An 18338-nucleotide genomic window follows, 5' to 3' on the forward strand; every position below is an offset into this window, starting at 1 on the left:
ATTCGAACCGCCGACCTTTCGATCGGCAAGTCCTAGGCACTGAGGCTTTAACCCACAGCGCCACCTGCGTCCCTTTGCAGTTTATAGTTTGTTTAAAAAAAAAAGAAACCCCAGGGTCACCTAGTCCAACCCGCTGCAATGCAGGGATCTTGAACCAACTTGAACCCTTCCAACTCTAGAATTTCATGATTCTATGTTAGGAATATAAAAACAGTTAAAACCACTGCACGCACATACATAAAAGCAATTATTTTTTTAAACAAACTATTTGCAGTTTATAGTTTGTTTAAAAAAATAATTGCTTTTATGTATGTGCGTGCAGTGGTTTTAACTGTTTTTATATTCCTAACATAGAATCATGAAATCCTAGAACTGGAAGGGTTAAAGTTGGGCAAAAGATCCCTGCATTGCAGCGGGTTGGACTAGATGACCCTGGGGTCCCTTCTAACTCTACAATTCTAGGATTGTGTATTCTAGGAACACCGCGCAGTGCAAACATCTCAACACAAGCATCCATGACAGGCGGCCATCCAACCTCTGCTTAAAACCCTCCACCTTCTGAGGCACTCTATTCCACAGACACTTTTATTATACAGTGGTACCTCGGGTTACTATGCTTCAGGTTACAGACTCCACTAACCTGGAAATAGTGCTTCAGGTTAAGAACTTTGCTTCAGGATGAGAACAGAAATCTTGCTCCGGCAGCACGGCAGCAACAGGAGGCCTCATTAGCTAAAGTGGTGCTTCAGGTTAAGAACAGTTTCAGGTTACAAACAGACCTCCGGAACGAATTAAGTACTTAACCTGAGGTACCACTGTATTGTGGATTGCTTAAGTTGAGTCAGGTCCCTTAACTTCTTTTCTTTTCGCCAATTATTTTTATTGATACTCCAGAATTTTTAACAAATTGTCACCAAATTAATACAAATTCAATATGTACAAATTTGAAAGTTGACTTCCCACCCCCCGCCCGCCAGATGTCCCCTCTATTTTTCTCTCTTATTTGCTGCTCCCAATAAAATATTGTTTTACAGCTATCATTTCAAAATACATTCACCCCTTCTCCCTACACATCACCTGCTCAATTACCAATTTCTGCTATGGCTTTTATACATCGTTATAACTTGTCCTCCAAATAGTTGAGTAGAGTAAATCCTCTTCTGTCTTATCTATAGGAGTTGTTCATCGATTTTCAGGTCCCTTAACTTCAATGGGTCTACTCTGAGTTAGGACTAGCATTTGCTCCAGAGTAGACAGAGAGAGGTTTTCCTCTCTCTTTCCTAATACCAGAAATTTGGTATTAACCCAGTGAGGCTGAACGGTGAAGGACTTCTTCGCGCAGCACAGTTAAACTGCAGAACTTTAAAAGAGGATTGGACAAAGTCATGGAAGATGAAGGAGTTCTCTTTTAAAGCACATTCAAAGCATTTAAATAAACATTTGCAATTTTATTTACAAAAAAAAATAAACCTAACAGTATGACAATATAGAAGTATATATAAACACCGTTTATATATGGAGATGGAATCTTTCGAGGAGTTGGAGACAGCGCTTATAAGTGGTCCATGTTTCACAAGCAGATAGTAGTACAATAGTTTTGTAAACAAGCATTTTGGTTTTCCTGCGAATGTCCCAAAATTTTTACACATCATTTGGGAAGACAGGCAAACTAATATCAGTGTACTGGAAGAAGCAATGATTCTTCAACATCAAGAAGATGAGGGGAAATCGGAATTTTACAAGAAGTTGCATGAGAGCATGCTGGAATATCTGGACTTTGACAACATCATTATGATGGGAGATATGAACGGAATTGTATCAACCAACATGGATAAGTCGCAAAGTCAAAAAGTTACCAAAGATGGCAGACTACCAAAGACCTTTTTTGAAATGACAGACAATATGGACTGGATTGACATTTGGAGAACGAGGAACCCCTTGGAAAAGGAAGGAACATTCTTCTCTGAAGCCCATCTGACCTGGACAAGAATTGACCAAATATGGATTACTAGATGTCTGGCACCTAAGGTCAGAAAAGTGGAAATCTGCCCAAAGACCTGCTCCGACCATAACGCCTTGAGAATGGATCTGACACTAATACCATCCGGCTCCTTTCGATGGAAGATGAATGACAATTTATTTAGAGATCAGGAGATTATTAAGAAGGCCCAAAAAGTTTTGAAGGACTATTTTGAAATAAATTTGAACACAACGGTGGAAAAAAGAACAATTTGGGACGCGAGTAAAGCCGTGATGAGAGGGTTCTTAATACAACAGAATGCTATTAAGAAAAGGAAACAAAATGAAAAGAAAGATAAGATCTTGGAAAAAATAAAAGAGCTAGAAAAGAAGCTAAGAGGAAACCCGAAGTCGCAGCCGACTCTGAGAGAAATTAAACTCCACCAGGCACAATATGCTAGACTGATCAATCAGGAAATAGAATGGAAGATTAAGTCAATGAAACAAAAAACGTTTGAATCGGCTAATAAATGTGGGAAGCTGCTGGCCTGGCAGTTGAAGAAGAGACAAAAGCTGAACACAGTTACAAATCTGGAAATTGAAGGAAAAAACATCCAGAACCCTGTGGAAATCAGGAAATCCTTTCAGAAATATTTCAAGAAACTATATACTCAAGGGCCGCAAAATGAGGTTGAGATTGAACAATTTTTGGAAAAAAACAGCCTTAAAAAACTCACACAAGAAAATAGATTACTCCTGAACAGTCAAATAACACGACAAGAAATTGAACATGCCATTCAGAATACGAAGCTGGGCAAATCTCCAGGACCAGATGGTCTTACCTCCAAGTATTATAAGATAATGAGTGACTATTTGATTCAACCTTTAATGGAGGTCAGCAACGAAATTTTGGAGGGAAAGAAGGCGCCGGAATCGTGGAAGGAAGCTTTTATCACGCTGATACCAAAATCAGAAACTGAAAAGACACAACTTAAGAACTATCGCCCCATCTCCCTTTTAAATGTGGATTATAAAATATTTGCTGATGTTTTGGCAGGAAGACTTAAAAAAGTTTTGAATGAAGTAATTCACAAGGACCAGGCTGGCTTTCTCCCAGGTAGACATATGTTTGCAAACACAAGGAACATTATTGACATTTTGGAACTTTTGCAAACAGACATAAACACTAGAGCAGTGCTGATATTCATAGACGCGGAGAAGGCCTTTGACAACATCTCTTGGAAATTCATGAAGGGAAACTTAAAAGAAATGGGAGTGGGGCGGGGTTTTGAAAATGGGATTGATGCGATATATTCAGAACAAAAAGCTAAATTGATAGTTAATAATGTGGTAACGGAAGAATTCAAAATTGAAAAAGGAACACGACAAGGCTGCCCGATTTCCCCTCTGTTATTTATCTCAGTTCTGGAGGTGCTCTTGAATATGATTAGAGGTGACCGGTCGGTGAAGGGGATTCAGGTCGGAGCGAAACAATATAAACTGAAAGCTTTCGCAGATGACCTAGTTTTGACATTGCAGGAGCCAGAATCTAGCACGAAAAGAGTTTTACAACTGATACATGACTTTGGTCAGGTTGTAGGATTTAAGCTAAATAAACAAAAAACGAAGGTGTTAGGAAAAAATATGACAGAAATAGAGTCAGAACGGTTTCAGAGAGAAACAGAATTATCACTGGTGAAAAGGGTAAAATACCTAGGGGTTAATATAACAACCAAAAATCTGAGTCTATTCAAAGATAATTATGAAAAATGTTGGTCTGAAATTAAGAGAGACTTGGAAAGCTGGGCAAAGCTGAAGCTTTCCTTGTTAGGCCGAATTGCTGCAATTAAGATGAATGTGCTGCCAAAGATGTTGTTTTTGTTTCAAACATTGCAAATTGTGGACAAAACGGAGTGCTTCCGGAAGTGGCAGAGAGATATTTCCAAATTTGTCTGGCAGGGCAAAAAGCCCAGAATCAAGTTTAAGATATTAACAGATGCAAAGGAAAGAGGGGGCTTTGCCCTGCCAGACTTAAGGTTGTACTATGAAGCCGCAGCTTTCTGCTGGCTAAAAGATTGGCTACTTCTTGAGGACACTGATGTTTTAGACCTGGAAGGTTATAACAATGCGTTTGGTTGGCATGCATATTTATGGTATGATAAAGTTAAGATCAACAAGGCCTTTAAGAACCATATTGTCAGGAAAGCAGTGTTTAATGTCTGGACAAAATATAAAGACTTATTGGAAAATAAAACACCAAGGTGGCTTTCACCTTTGGAAGCTAAGGCCCGAAAAGGAACCAATATGGAAGCCTATTGGCCAAAATATTGGGAATTGCTAGAAAAAGACGGAGACAATTGGAAATTGCAGAGTATGGAGAAAATGAAGGATAAAGTGCGAGACTGGTTACACTACGCTCAGATCAAGGAAGTTTTTAAAAGTGACAAAAAGTTAGGATTCCAGGTGGAGAAATCGAAGTTGGAAACAGAGTTGTTAGAACCTAAGACTAAGGTACTTTCAAGAATGTATAACTTGCTGTTGAAATGGAATACACAAGACGAAATGGTTAAGTCGGCTATGATAAAATGGGCACAGGACATTGGGCATAACATTATGTTTGAGGACTGGGAAAGGTTGTGGACCACTGGGTTGAATTTTACTGCATGTAATGCTTTGAAAGAAAATGTAATGAAAATGATATACAGATGGTACATGACCCCAGTTAAACTTGCCAAAATATACCATTCGTCAGATAACAAATGCTGGAAATGTAAGGAAAATGAAGGAACATTTTACCATCTCTGGTGGACCTGCCCTAAGGTGAAGGCCTTCTGGGAAATGATATATAATGAGCTGAAAAAGGTATTTAAGTATACCTTCACTAAGAAACCAGAGGCTTTCCTCCTGGGCATTGTCGACCAGAAGGTGTTAAAGAAAGACAGAACATTTTTCATGTATGCGACAACAGCAGCAAGGATATTACTTGCCAAGAATTGGAAAATTCAAGATCTACCCACACTGGAAGAATGGCAGATGCAACTGATGGACTATATGCAGCTGGCGGAGATGACCGGCAGAATCCGAGACCTGGGAGAAGAAAGGATGGAAGAGGACTGGAAGAAATTTAAGACTTATTTACAAAAATATTGTGATTTAATGGAATGTTAAGAAGGATGCTTGGTTATAAACAATTGGCCATCATTAAAATAGATCAGGAAATGATGACAAGAGAGATTAAGAGAAACAAAGTTGAAGGACAATTATTTTAATGTATTTTATTGGTATACAAGTTGGAAATAAGATGATAATTTGCTTGACAAAAATTTATTAATGACGTAAATGGGAGCGGGAGGCGTGAGGAAGTTCAAAGATGACAGGAAACTTTGTTAAAGCAAAATAATATTGTTTATTACTAATGTACTTTTTTCTTTTTTCTTTAAAAATCTTAATAAATATTTATAAAAAAAAAAAAAAAGAAGCAATGATTCTTCAACATCAACTTCATTGGACTGGTCATGTTGTGTGGATGCCTGATGATCGTCTTCCAAAGCAACTACTGCATTCCAAACTTAAAAATGGAAAGCGTAATGCTGGTGGTCAACAAAGGAGGTTTAAATACTGTCTCAAGGAAAATCTAAAAAAAATGTAGTATAAACACTGACAACTGGGAAACACTGGCCTGCAAGCGCTCCAGTTGGAGAACAGCCTTTACCAAAGGTGTCATGGGCTTTGAAGACACTCAAACTCAGGATGCAAGGGAGAAACATGCTAAGAGGAAGGCATGCTTGCCAAATCCACACCATGATCAACTCCCACCCAGAAACTAATGTCTCCACTGTGGAACGACGTGTAGATCCAGAATTGGCCTCCACAGTTACTTACAGACTCATTGTTAAAACTGTGTTTATGAAAGACAAAGAAGATATATAAACAGCAGAATGTAATAGGAGATGTAACAAACCAGGGATGGAAGTCAGCAGGGAAGGGAGAAATTGAAATCTGAATGTAATGTAATGATTATAGATAATGTTATGGGGGGGATCAATAAAAATTATTTTAAAAAATAAAATAAAGCACAGTCAAAGCACATTTTTCCCCTCAAAGAATTCTGGGCGCTGTAGTTTGCGAAGGGATTCTCAGAACTGTCACTCCGCGACAGATAAACTACAGGCCCCAGAATTCTTTGAGGGAAAGAATGTGCTCCAAATGTGTTTTAGATGTATAGTGTGTAACACAGCTTTAAAGCACATTTTAAGCCCACAAACAATCCTGGCAACTGTAGTTTGTTGAGGGTGCTGGAACTGTAAACTCTGTTGAGAAGTAAACTACAGAGACCAGAATTCATATAGTGTTTACAGGCAGCCAAGGATTGCGGCTTAAGTTATTTGGCACCAAAGCCTTACTCTGTAAAGTCTTAGGTGCCATTTGTACATGTGTTTATTGGAAAGCTGATCTAAAAAAAATGTGCATAGCAGCAGACAACCAAACATAACTTTTAAGAAGTAAATTAAATTTAGAATTGATTCATCACTTCTGTACGTGTCAAGCCAGAAGTAAGCCACAGTGAGTTTAATGGGACTTACTCCCAGGTAAACACTGCAGCCTTAATTGACTTTTTTTTAAAAGTTTTCCAGTTATCCAGGTAAACAGGGTATTTCTGTATGCCTACTGGCAATACAGATTTGATTGACTGGTTGTTAAATTTATATGCTGCCCTTCCTCCAAGGATCACAGGGTTTTTGAATGTCTGATGTAGATTTTTTCAATTTTGTTGTTCTGTATGGGACAATAAAGGTTATTGTATCGTACTTTATGATCCCAGTCTGTACCTGTGCTCAGTTTGACATTGTTCTGCCAAACGGAATTGTTAGTAATTGTTGTATATATGGCACTGTATTTACATCAGGAATTGTTTCTACATTTCTTCATTTATTAATGGCCTTTGACAAAAATGCCTCAAATCGATTTAGACATATAGAAATATTTTTAAAGCAGTTTTTTAAAAAAAGAATAAACCTAAAAATAGGTTTCAAAACTTTTCAAATAATGAACATCAAAGGCAAGAGACTTTCATCCAGTTGGAGAAGCTTGTGGAAACAAACAAACAAACAAAAATTGTCTAAGGGGCAGAGCCTGAATGACCTGGTGGGATTTTTGTTTTTTGACATATGGCATGATTTTATCTGCCCGCCCTCCCTAGATTTTATCAAATCTTTTTCATACTACAATAAAATACTGTACAAATATTGAGGCGTATGGCCAAATTTTTACCAACATGCAAATATCTGGCTCATTTAAGACTATATGGAACCTGTGAGGGAATTCACGACTGGAGAATCCTTTTATTTATATAAATCTTTATTATTTGCAAAGGGAACCTCTCCCTTTAGAGGCTATTATTATCCTTTTAGAGCTGTGCTGCATCTTTTTTCCTTCCCAGGCTGCGATGCTTTGCGGCTTAAATATTTCGCGCTTCGTTTTCTTTCCTTTTGTTACTTTTGTTGCCTCTAGCGAAGAAAATGAAAATAATTCAGAAAGGGAAAGGAACAAAAAATGCCCCCATTTTCTTCTTCTTCTTCTGGAAAACACAGCACTCTGAAAAAGGAATGCATGGAATTGCTTTTAATTGTTGATGTTCTCTCTTCCGGGTATTTTTAGGAGGAAGCACAAACAGAATTAAAAAAAAAAAAAGCCGCACCTGTTGAATTTCTGCCTGCTTCGGACATGACCTGCCGGATAGCAACCTGGTCTACTGAGGCGGCAGCTGCAGGCGTTTCAAGAGCCCCTCCTGCTTCTCTGGGAGCTGAATTTACCCAAGAAGGGTTAACCCAATAGATCCGGTGACAGCTGCTAGAGAGGCCCCAGACATCTGGGAGGAGGGAGAAATGCAAAAAAAAGAAAGACCAGGGAGTCCCTTCCTTTCCTGTTCCGCCTTCACCCTCCATTCCTTCCCAACCTTTTGCACAAAGTAGATTCATCTCCCCTTTTAATTCCTCCAGGTTGCATTGAAGGCGCCTGAGGACCTGAGAGGCTGGGGCTGCTGGAGTGAGTACAAAAATAAATGCAAATATTCCTATTTGTTTTTTTATTCCGTTCATCTGTTTTGTGCAATGCAAGGGAGAGGGAGGGAGCCGAGCAAGGGGGGTGAGGGAGGCAGGGGAGCTGCTCTGAATGCAGAAGGCCCCAAGCATCCCCATTTAGGGCTGGGAATACTCCTTCCCCCGAGAGCTGCTGCCGACCAGGGTAGGCGATGCTGAGTTGGGCAGCCTGGCGGGTCAGTCGGTAGAGCACGAGACTCTGCCATCTCAGGGCCCTCACCATTGGGCAAAAGATTATTGCATCGCAGGGGGCTGGACCAGATCGCCCCTGGGTTCCGATTCTGCAATGCTGTGATTCTATGACTCTTTACTGCAGCTTCCCATTTAAGCAGCTCTTCAATTAGGACCGGGAGGACTGGAATCTTCACTCTGCCTTTAAGGAAAGAGATAATAATAATAATAATAATAATAATAATAATAATAATAATAATAATAATAATAATAATAATAATAATAATTTATTATTTATACCCTGCCCATCTGGCTGGGCTTCCCCAGCCACTCTGGGCGGCTTCCAAAAAAATATTAAAATACTCTAATACATCAAACATTAAAAGCTTCCCTAAACAGGGCTGCCTTCAGATGTCTTCTAAAAGTCTGGTAGTTCTCTTTGACATCTGCTGGAAGGGCGTTCCACAGGGAGGGCGCCACTACCGAGAAGGCCCTCTGCCTGGTTCCCTGTAACTTTGCTTCTCGCAGTGAGGGAACTGCCAGAAGGCCCTTGGAGCTGGACCTCAGTGTCCGGGCAGAACGATGGGGGTGGAGACGCTCCTTCAGGTATACTAGACCGAGGCCGTTTAGGGCTTTAAATGTCAGCACCAACACTTTGAATTGTGCTCAGAAACGTACTGGGAGCCATTGTAGGTCTTTCAAGACCGGTGTTGTGTGGTCTCGGAGGCCGCTCCCAGTCACGTCTAGCTGCCGCATTCTGGATTAGTTGTAGTTTCCAGGTCACCTTCAAAGGTAGCCCCACGTAGAGTGCATTGCAGTAGTCCAAGCGGAGGAGATAACCAGGGCATGCACCACTCTGGGGAGGCAGTCTGCAGGCAGGTAGGGTCTCATACTGCGTATCAGATGGAGCTGGTAAACATCTGCCCTGGACACGGATTTGACCTGTGCCTCCATGGACAGCTGTGAGTCCAAAAGGACTTCCAGGCTGCGCACCTGGTCCTTCAGGGGCACAGTTACCCCATTCAGGACCAGGGAATCCTCCACACCTGCCCGCCTCCTGTCTCCCAAAAACAGTACTTCTGTATTGTCAGGATTCAACCTCAATCCATTAGCCGCCATCCATCCTCCAACCGCTTCCAGACACTCACACAGGACCTTCGCTGCCTTCACTGGCATGCAGAAGGACTTGGGTTCAATCCCAGTTGGGAGGCTACCCAATCTCAAATGGGAGGCTACCCCCTTCCTGAAACCCTGAAGAGCTGCTGGCAGTCAGTGCAGACAGTACTGAACTAGATGGACGGGTACTTTGGCTTTTTATTGCCATAGCTCATGCAGAAGCTCTTGGGTTCAGTCTCTACCGGTATCTCCAGGGATGGGAGAGACCCCCTGCCTGAGCACTGCAAGAGCTGCTGCCAGTCAGTGTGGATGTAGAATCATAAAGTTGGAAGGGACCCGAGGGTCATCTAGTCCAACCCTCTGCAACGCTGGAATCTTTTGACCTACGTGGGCTTCGAACCCACAACCCTGAGATTCAGAGTCTCATGCTCTGCTGACTGAGCCAACTCTATCAGTTCCGTGGTTGGTGGACCTACGGATTGACTTAGAATAAGGCAGCTTCCTAATCTCAGTCTGGGGTCGCCAACCTGGTGCCCACAGACACACAGGCTGAGCCTTGCATGGCGCTCCTTTCCCTCCTACCAATCAGATAGGCATGAAGAAGGCTGTGCCTTGTAGCTGATAGAAAGACCGGTGTTTTATTTATATATATATATATTATTGCTCCACCTTTCCCCCCTGACAAGGACTCAAAGCAGCCTACAGATAAAAATTGCAGATGTCCCTGGCCTGGCCTTGAAAACAGGAAAAAGTCATGGAAGTAGTGTGACACATTCACACCACCCATTAAAAACCCTGTCAGTGAGTTTAACCATTCATAGAGTTGGAAGGGACCACGACAGTCATCTAGTCCAACCCCTTGCGATGGAGGAATCTTTTGCTCAATGTGGGATTCGAACCCATGACCCTGAAATTACTAGTCTCATTCTCTACCAACTGAGCTACCGTGCCGCTTTAGACAGGTATGGCTTCTTCCCCCAAAGAATTCTGGGAATTGTAGTTTATTAAGGGAGTTGGTAGGAGACCGAGAAGGCCCTCTGCCTGGTTCCCTGTAACTTGGCTTCTCCCAGCAAGGGAACCGCCAGAAGGCCCTCAGCTCTGGACTTCAGTGTCCGGGCAGAACGATGGGGGTGGAGGAGACGCTCCTTCAGGTATACTGGACCGAGGCATAAAAAAAAAAAATCTGTTTTTTTTTTTTTTACAAAGGTTATCTTAAACATTTTTTTTCAATTCATTATCTCCTCCATTCTTTCCTTTCTCTCCCCACAGCTACAATTTTGTGCTTTGTGACCTGTACCCATCACGGCCACTTGCAAATAACCGCTGGCTGCAGGATCCCTTAGTCAAACAGCAGCGTCTCCATCACCCCACACGCCGTAGGATCACGGAACGGTCGACAGAGCCAAGGAACCTTCCTCTCTCTCTCTCTCTCTCCCACGGCGGTCACTGTCCCTCCAGGCTGACGGCCGCCACTCCGCCACTGGAGCTGAGGCAGGCCTGAGATGGGATAAGGTCTCTACCAATGGCCTCCAAGAAAGCCGTTCCAAAAGAAGGGGGTGCGCCGCCAGCCCTGCGCCTCCAGGCCGCTCGAGAGCCCCGGGTGAAAATGGAGGAGAAGAGCCTGGCCTGCGGTGCCAAGCTGGGCGAGGGGGCGAGGAAAGGCCCTCGTGCGGCACCAGCCGCTGGCGCCCGGGAGTTCCTGAGGCGGGTGACGCCGCAGCAGATCAAACAGGAGCCGGACGAGGGCTTGGCCCAGCGCTGGGAAGCCCAGTGGCAGGAGTTCCTGAAGGTGGTCCAGTCCCCTCACGCTGGGTGGGGGAGCCCGGAGCTGGTGGCTTTCAAGGACCCCAAGGGCTTCCCGGCCTCGGGTGGGGCGGCCCCACAGGGATTCGTGCGGGGCGGCGGCTGGAAGGTCAAGGAAGAGGTGCTAGAAGAGGATGTGGCCAGCGCTGAAGCCCAGCGCCACCGGTTCCGGCACTTCAGCTATCGGGAAGCCGAGGGGCCGCGGGACGTCTGTGGGCGGCTCCGGGAGCTGTGCTACCAGTGGCTGAAGCCGGAGAGGCACACCAAGGAGCAGATCCTGGAGGCGCTGGTCCTGGAGCAGTTCCTGGCCATCCTGCCGTCGGAGATCCAAGGCTGCGTCAGGGAGCGCGGGCCGGAGACCTGCGCCCAGGCGGTGGCCCTGGCCGAGGGGTTCCTGCTGAGGCAGCAGGAGGCGGAGAGACCCCGACAGCTGGTGAGAGGAAGTGGCCCTTCTTGGGTCACATTCATGCCATATTTATTAATTTATTGAATTTATGTACCGCTCTATGGCTGGGTTAAACCACAGAGCCTAGGACTTGCCGGTCAGAAGGTCGGCAGTTTGAATCCCCATGACGGGGTGAGCTCCCATTGTTCAGTCCCTGCTCCTGCCAACCTAGCAGTTCGAAAGCACCTCAAAGTGCAAGTAGATAAATAGGTACCGCTCCAGAGGGAAGGTAAACGGCGTTTCGGTGCGCTGCTCTGGTTTGCCAGAAGCGGCTTAGTCATGCTGGCCACATGACCCGGAAGCTGTATGCCGGCTCCTTCGGCCAATAAAGTGAGATGAGCGCCTCAACCCCAAAGTCGGCCATGACTGGACCTAATGGTCTAGCGTCCCTTTACCTTTACCTTTACTGCTCTATACCTGGAGGTCTCAGGGTGGTTCGCAGAAAATATCTCACACCAGTAAAATTACAATAAAAACATTTTAAAAGTAGCCTGTAGGCTGAGTGTCAGACTGAGTCCAAACCAAAGACCAGGCAGAACAGCTCTGTCTTCCAGGCCCTACAGAAAGATGTCAAGTCCCGCAGGGCCCTGGTCTCTTGTGACAGAGCATTCCACCAAGTCGGGGCCAGTACTGAAAAGGCCCTGGCTCTAGTTGTGCTGTCCTTGGCTCAAGTGACTTTTCTTCTTTTAAGTTCTCAAAGTCCTTAACCTAGCTCAAAGCTAAGCTAGCCTAAATCATTTGAAAAATTAGACTTTAGAGCTGTCTTGCCCCAAAATAGTGACTGTAACCTTGGTTGGGGTTGCTGGGAGTTATAGTTCAGTACCCAGAGGGCCTGAAGTCCCCTACAAGCAGGTCTGTTGTTCGGGCGAAGGTGGCTGGGTTTGTCCAAATCTCTTTGTGCTTCAGTTTTAACCAGCGAACCTTGTTGGCAGGTTCTAGATTCCTTTGAAGAAGTGACGGTGAATTTCCCGAGGGTGCAGCAAGTTTGCCTGAGTGCTTCTCGGAAACAAGGTAAGAACAGAGACGCCCAGCTTGTTTCTTCGTTCCAGGTGGGGTAGCTGTGTCAGCGGCAAAAAGGACATAGGGGGATGGACTGGGCAGCAAGGGCATTAAAATACAGAAGGCTAAAAAGGCATAAAAGAGAATTGCTGAACAGCAATTAAACAACAACAACAACAATTTTTTATTTATACCCTGCCCATCTGGCTGGGTTTCCCCAGCCACTACAATAGAACTGATGCAAGATAAAAACGGATCTATTTTTTATTTATAGTTAAAAACAGCACAGTGCTATTTAAAAAGCCCATTCACTTGAAAAATGTCTGCAAAAGCCTGTTGGGCTACAACAGTCTTCTCTTGCCAGTGGAAAGACAACAAGGAGAGAGCCGGTCTGTTTGATCATTCCCTTCCTTTCTTAATTAAATTGGTAAGGTTCGCAGGCTCTGAAGGACTTGCCCACAAATTTATTGACAGCTGCACGAGTTGCTATAGCTAGGAAGTGGAAGGGGCAAGGTGAATATCAAATGAAAGAATGGTATAAAGAGGTGTGGGATATGGCCATTGATAATAATATGTGCTATTAAGGTAAGATGGGGAATACGCAGGAGAAATGATTCTGAGGAGATACGGAAGGTGTTTGTAGAATTTGTACTGTTAAAATGGAAAGGGGTCAAACCATCGCAAGAGGAGTTGACATTTTGGGAGGTTGGATGGTTACAATGGAATGGTCTCAGTGGTGGGGTGCACATTTTTATTTCAATTCTTATTTATTATTATTACTTTGCCAAAATAATAAAATTATTTTTTAATAATAAAATAAATTGGCAAATTATTATTATTATTATTAAGCAGCAGAATATAACTCCAATGAGAGCCAATGTGGTACCCTTTGCATGTGCCCAATTTGTGTCAACTGTAGTCTTCCATATTCTCCACAGATACTCCACCCCTAAACCACATCATCCTATGCAGCAATTCTGAATTTGAGCAGGGGGTGGACTAGATGGCATCTAAGGGCCCTCTCCAAACTCTTGTGATTTAATTTTTTAATTCATTTGCATTCCTTTAACCCCCACCACAACCATGCAATGCCGGGTTAGGCTGAGAGACAGGGACTGTGAGCTTCGTGGCTGAGCGGGGATTTGAACACTGCTCTCCCGGATCTTACTCCAGCACCCTTAATTGCTGACTTACCGATTTATAATTTTGCAGTTTCCCTCCACTCATTTATTTTTTGTAAATATATTTTTATTAATTTAAAATAAATACATTTATGAAAAACAGACATACATACAAGTAAACAAACATACAACCAAACAAACAAATAACAGAAAAATAAAAAACCCACCACCACACTATATTATAGTACACTGGTACCTCGGGTTACATATGCTTCAGGTTACAGACTTCGCTAACCCAGAAATAGTGCTTCAGGTTAAGAACTTTGCTTCAGGATGAGAACAGAAATCGTGCTCCGGTGGCGCGGTGGCAGCAGGAGGCCCCATTAGTTAAAGTGGTGCTTCAGGTTAAGAACAGTTTCAGGTTATGTACAGACCTCTGAAACGAATTAAGTACTTAACCCAAGGTAAAGGTAAATGGACCCCTGACCATTAGGTCCAGTCGTGGCCGACTCTGGGGTTGCGGTGCTCATCTCACTTTATTGGCCGAGGGAGCCGGCGTACAGCTTCCGGGTCATGTGGCCAGCATGATTAAGCCGCTTCTGGCAAACCAGAGCAGCGCACGGAAACGCCGTTTACCTTCCCTCTGGAGTGGTACCTATTTATCTACTTGCACTTTGACATGCTTTTGAACTGCTAGGTTGGCAGGAGCAGGGACCAAGCAATGGGAGCTCACCGCATCGCGGGGATTCGAACCGCCAACCTTCCGATCGGCAAGTCCTAGGCTCTGTGGTTTAACCCACAGTGCCACCTGCATCAAACAAACATACAAACAAATAACAGGAAAATCAAACAAACCACCACACTATAAGATATAAGGAGATTAATATAATTATCGTCATATATACTCCTGGTATTGAACACAATTATAAAATTTATAGAAAAGAAATTTAAAACGGACCTCCAATTAACCTCACTGTACTTTGTCTATCCATTACTTTATACCGCACAGTTACATCTCCACTCTTTTCTTTGGTTCCAGCGGGGAGCAGACTGCTCAGTGAGCAGGAGAGGGAGGTCCTTCTGCAACAGCAGGAATACCTTGAACGGGAGAACCCTGGCGGGGCGTTGGCGCCAAAGCCACGTGGGAGCCTATCTCAGCACCACGAGCTGGGGAAGGCCTCTGAGAACCAGCTGCGGCTGGAGAGGCACCCGGCCAAGCGCCCGCCGGAGGCCGTCCCATGCCGGGTGGGCTACAAGGACCTGGGCGAGATCCTCTTCCAGGACAACCAGCGGCAGAAGCGGTGCGTGGTTCTGCGCCGGAGAATCCACACGGAAGAGCGCCTGTACAAGTGCCAGGACTGCCGGAAAAGCTTCGACCACCGCTCGCACTTCATCCGCCACAAGAAGATCCACACGGGCGAGAAGCCCTTCCAGTGCGCCGACTGCGGCAAGAGCTTCAACCGCAACTCCAACCTCACCACCCACATGAGGACCCACACGGGAGAGAAGCCCTACAAGTGCGCCGACTGCGGCAAGAGCTTCCGCTGGAGCTCGGACTTCATCGTCCACGAGAGGACGCACACGGGGGAGAAGCCCTACAGCTGCGCCGACTGCGGCAAGGCTTTCCGGCGCAGCTCCAACCTCACTGCTCACGAGAGGACGCACCGGGGAGAGAAGCCCTACAAGTGCTTGGACTGCGGGAAGAGCTTCACGCGGGGCCTCTACCTCATTGCGCACAAGAAAACGCACATGGGCGAGTGAGGGGCGTGGTTTCTCCGGGGGTGGGTGGGGTGTTTCGGCATGACCCACGTTTTGGATGGGGTAGGGGGCCGGCTTTGAGCTGCACCCATCTAGCAAGGCAGCGACACAGGAGGGCTGTTTCTTCAACACCCAGCTTGGGAGCTTCCTGGAAGCATCCGATTGGCTGGGATCCCGGATGCCAGACTTAGACCCTCTCCGTCAGATCCAGTGGGCTCTCCTTGCGTTTTCTTCGTGTGAAGATAAAACCAGGCGGCTGCGTCTTCGAACTGCAAACAGCCGGGCCTGGTTTTGGATGGTTGGCAACCTTCCCCTGCTCTAGGCAACTGCCTCATACCAGGTGATGCTATAAGTCGGTCTAGTTCGGTATCTTCCACTACAGAGATGGGAATCAGATGAGGCTGGACTCCCAGATCAGCCCCAGGCAGCCTGGCTCAATGGTCAGGGGCGACCAGAGTTGTTATTACAGCTGAACCTCGGTTTCCGAGCATCTCAGAAGCCGAACATTCGGAACCCAAACGCCGAAAACCCAGAAGTAATTGCTTCCGTTTTTGAATGCGCCTTGGAAGTTGAACGGCTTCCTAGGCACGTTTTTCATTTCTTCCCATTGACTTTGCGGCCAGCCCATTGATCCTCTGTTTTCGAACGTTTTGGGAGCCAAACGGTCTTCCGGAACGGATCACGTTCAAAAACCGAGGTACCAGTGCATTATTGTCATTCCAAATTGTATCGCCTTCCACGCATGCAATGTACAAAATTCAAGGACAGTAGCAGAGAGGTGGTTTAAAAAGACACAGACCAGAACATGAATTTGAAAACTCCAAACCACACACTTGCTACTTCAGGGAGCGTGTGGCCCCGTTCAGGGCAGGCAACTTAGCAGCTTCCTGGACTGGAGAACCTCTCACTTTATTAATCCTCTCCCTCCCTCCCACTGCATCCAGGCCCCAGGCCCAGGTCTTCCCAGCCATTCCTGATTCAGATGTTTCAGAGAGACAGAGTTAGGCATGCATGCATGGATGCCTTTAGTTTCGATGCCTGCGTTGTGGGGCGGTTGGACTAGATGGGTTCCCTTCCAATTCTGTGATTCTATGATAGCTGTCATAGTCCACGCTGTTGTAGTCCAATGGCATCAGGAGGGCCACGCTCCATCAATGCCAGCTCTGACCAGCAGAAGCTCTCCAGGCAGAACATCTTCCCCATCACTGACTCCTGGAGCCGGGAACCTTTGGCCCTGCAGGTGCCATAAAACTACAACTCCCATCAGCCCCAGGTGGTACTGTCCAATGGCCAGGGGTGGTGGGAGCCGTAGTCCGGCAAGACTTTGAGGGCGCCAGGTTGAACGCTGGACCTTCTGTGTGCAAAGGAGTCCAGCTAAAATTCCTTTGCTAGACCGTGGCAGATCTCCTTCGCCCGCCATTTTGGGGGAGGCATCAAATTCAGCTTTCATTTTAAAGCGAAAACTAAACTGAGTGATAAAAAGCAAAGTGTGTTAAGTGTTTAAAAGTTTAAAAGTTTGTGGGCAAAGTCTGGAGAAGCCTCATTAGCTAAAAAAGGGAGTCCGTAGGGTTTCTAGCGGCTGTCTGTCATGTGGCCGAGACGTGGGATAAATTTCTGCCGTGTATGCAAATATATGCAAAGGAACTTCCACTTTTCGGCTACTGAGGCTTAACGTTAACTTCTTGCTTTTAAAAAATACGACGCTGCCCTGATTTGGCTGAAACGACTGGGCTTACGCAGGAGGAAGCTATTCTGCCCCAAACAACGTGCCACTAAAAGCCAATTCCAGCCCCCAGATTTATTACTATTTATTTATACAGTGCAATCAAATGTACACCACGGTTTACAAAACTCAGGCCGTTTTTTGGCAACTGGTTGTAGCTAATGCTCATGGTGGTTAGGAATAGAAGCTGAACACCAGATTTTTTTGGGGGGGGAATGGAGGAAAGACAAGGTGAGTGGGCTGTTGCCTTTTTTTGTTGTCTCTGGGGTTTTTGGAGATGTCGTAACTGGCTACTCTGGGAAACGGATGCCTTTGGCCTGATCCAGTCTAAAATTTTGAGAAGTGAAGATGACCGGCTGAGGTGGGTGGGAGCCAGGAAAAGTCATGGAAAACGTGGACACCACAGCACCCCCTTTTCCCCCTCCACCTGTGAAATGGGTCTAAAAAGCGAAGCAGCACGAGAGGGTCGGAATTGCATCTCATCCCCAGAACTCGGCACGCGAGAGAATCTCTCTGGACCTTAAAGGACTTTGTACCTCTGAGGCGTGGGCTAGGCCCCTTCCGTTGCATCCCGAGCTAGTCCTACTTATATCCAAAACCAATGTAGTCAATATTTATGCCTTGTATTTTCAAACACTTGCTCCTTCTTCTTCTGCCCCCTTTCTCCTTCCCTGAGAATTTCCCTCAGGTTTTCAACCTTTGATTCCCAGGCAATGTTAACTTTCCTTAGGTGGTCTTGTAATAAATTCTTCCCTCTTTATGGCAACATATATTTATCTCTGTATATCTATATACTTGAAAAATGATGGCTGAGTGTATCTCCTACCTTTGTTTGTTTGATTTTTTAAAAAAGACAACTAATAATAACAATAAGTCGAGATTAAACATTCTTTTTTCAGTCTGCTTTTGTGCCTGGGATGTTAACAGCAAGGGAACTGGGGTGTGGTTTTATTTATAAACCCTTGTAAGGAGATCCATGACGTGTTGGCAGAGGTGGGGGGAAAGCCCTGGCCCTCCAGATGTGGCGGGTTGTAGTGGTTAGTGTTGTTTTAAGGTCCAGGAGACGCGGGTTCAAATCTCCCCGGCTGTGAAGCTCACTAGGGTGAGCTGGGGCCTGTCACTGCCTCTCACAGTGGTTGTTGGAA

General features: G+C 45.2%; 2 protein-coding genes across 3 annotated transcripts in view; one reads left to right on the forward strand and one right to left on the reverse strand.

Annotated features, from left to right (window-relative positions):
- LOC309364535 (uncharacterized protein) overlaps nt 1-18338 on the reverse strand; it is a 140853-nt gene that overhangs the window by 108862 nt on the left and 13653 nt on the right. The gene's annotated exons all lie outside the window — the stretch shown is intronic.
- On the forward strand, nt 10603-18094 carry LOC309364788 (uncharacterized protein). Its single transcript, XM_081902694.1, has 3 exons — nt 10603-11580; nt 12525-12603; nt 14752-18094. The coding sequence occupies exons 1-3, from the start codon at nt 10867-10869 to the stop codon at nt 15471-15473; spliced, it is 1515 nt and encodes a 504-aa protein (XP_081758820.1). The 5' UTR covers nt 10603-10866; the 3' UTR covers nt 15474-18094.

The sequence above is a fragment of the Podarcis melisellensis genome, assembly GCF_964234715.1.
Source record: "Podarcis melisellensis genome assembly, chromosome: 2".
In the NCBI taxonomy this organism is placed as follows: domain Eukaryota; kingdom Metazoa; phylum Chordata; class Lepidosauria; order Squamata; family Lacertidae; genus Podarcis; species Podarcis melisellensis.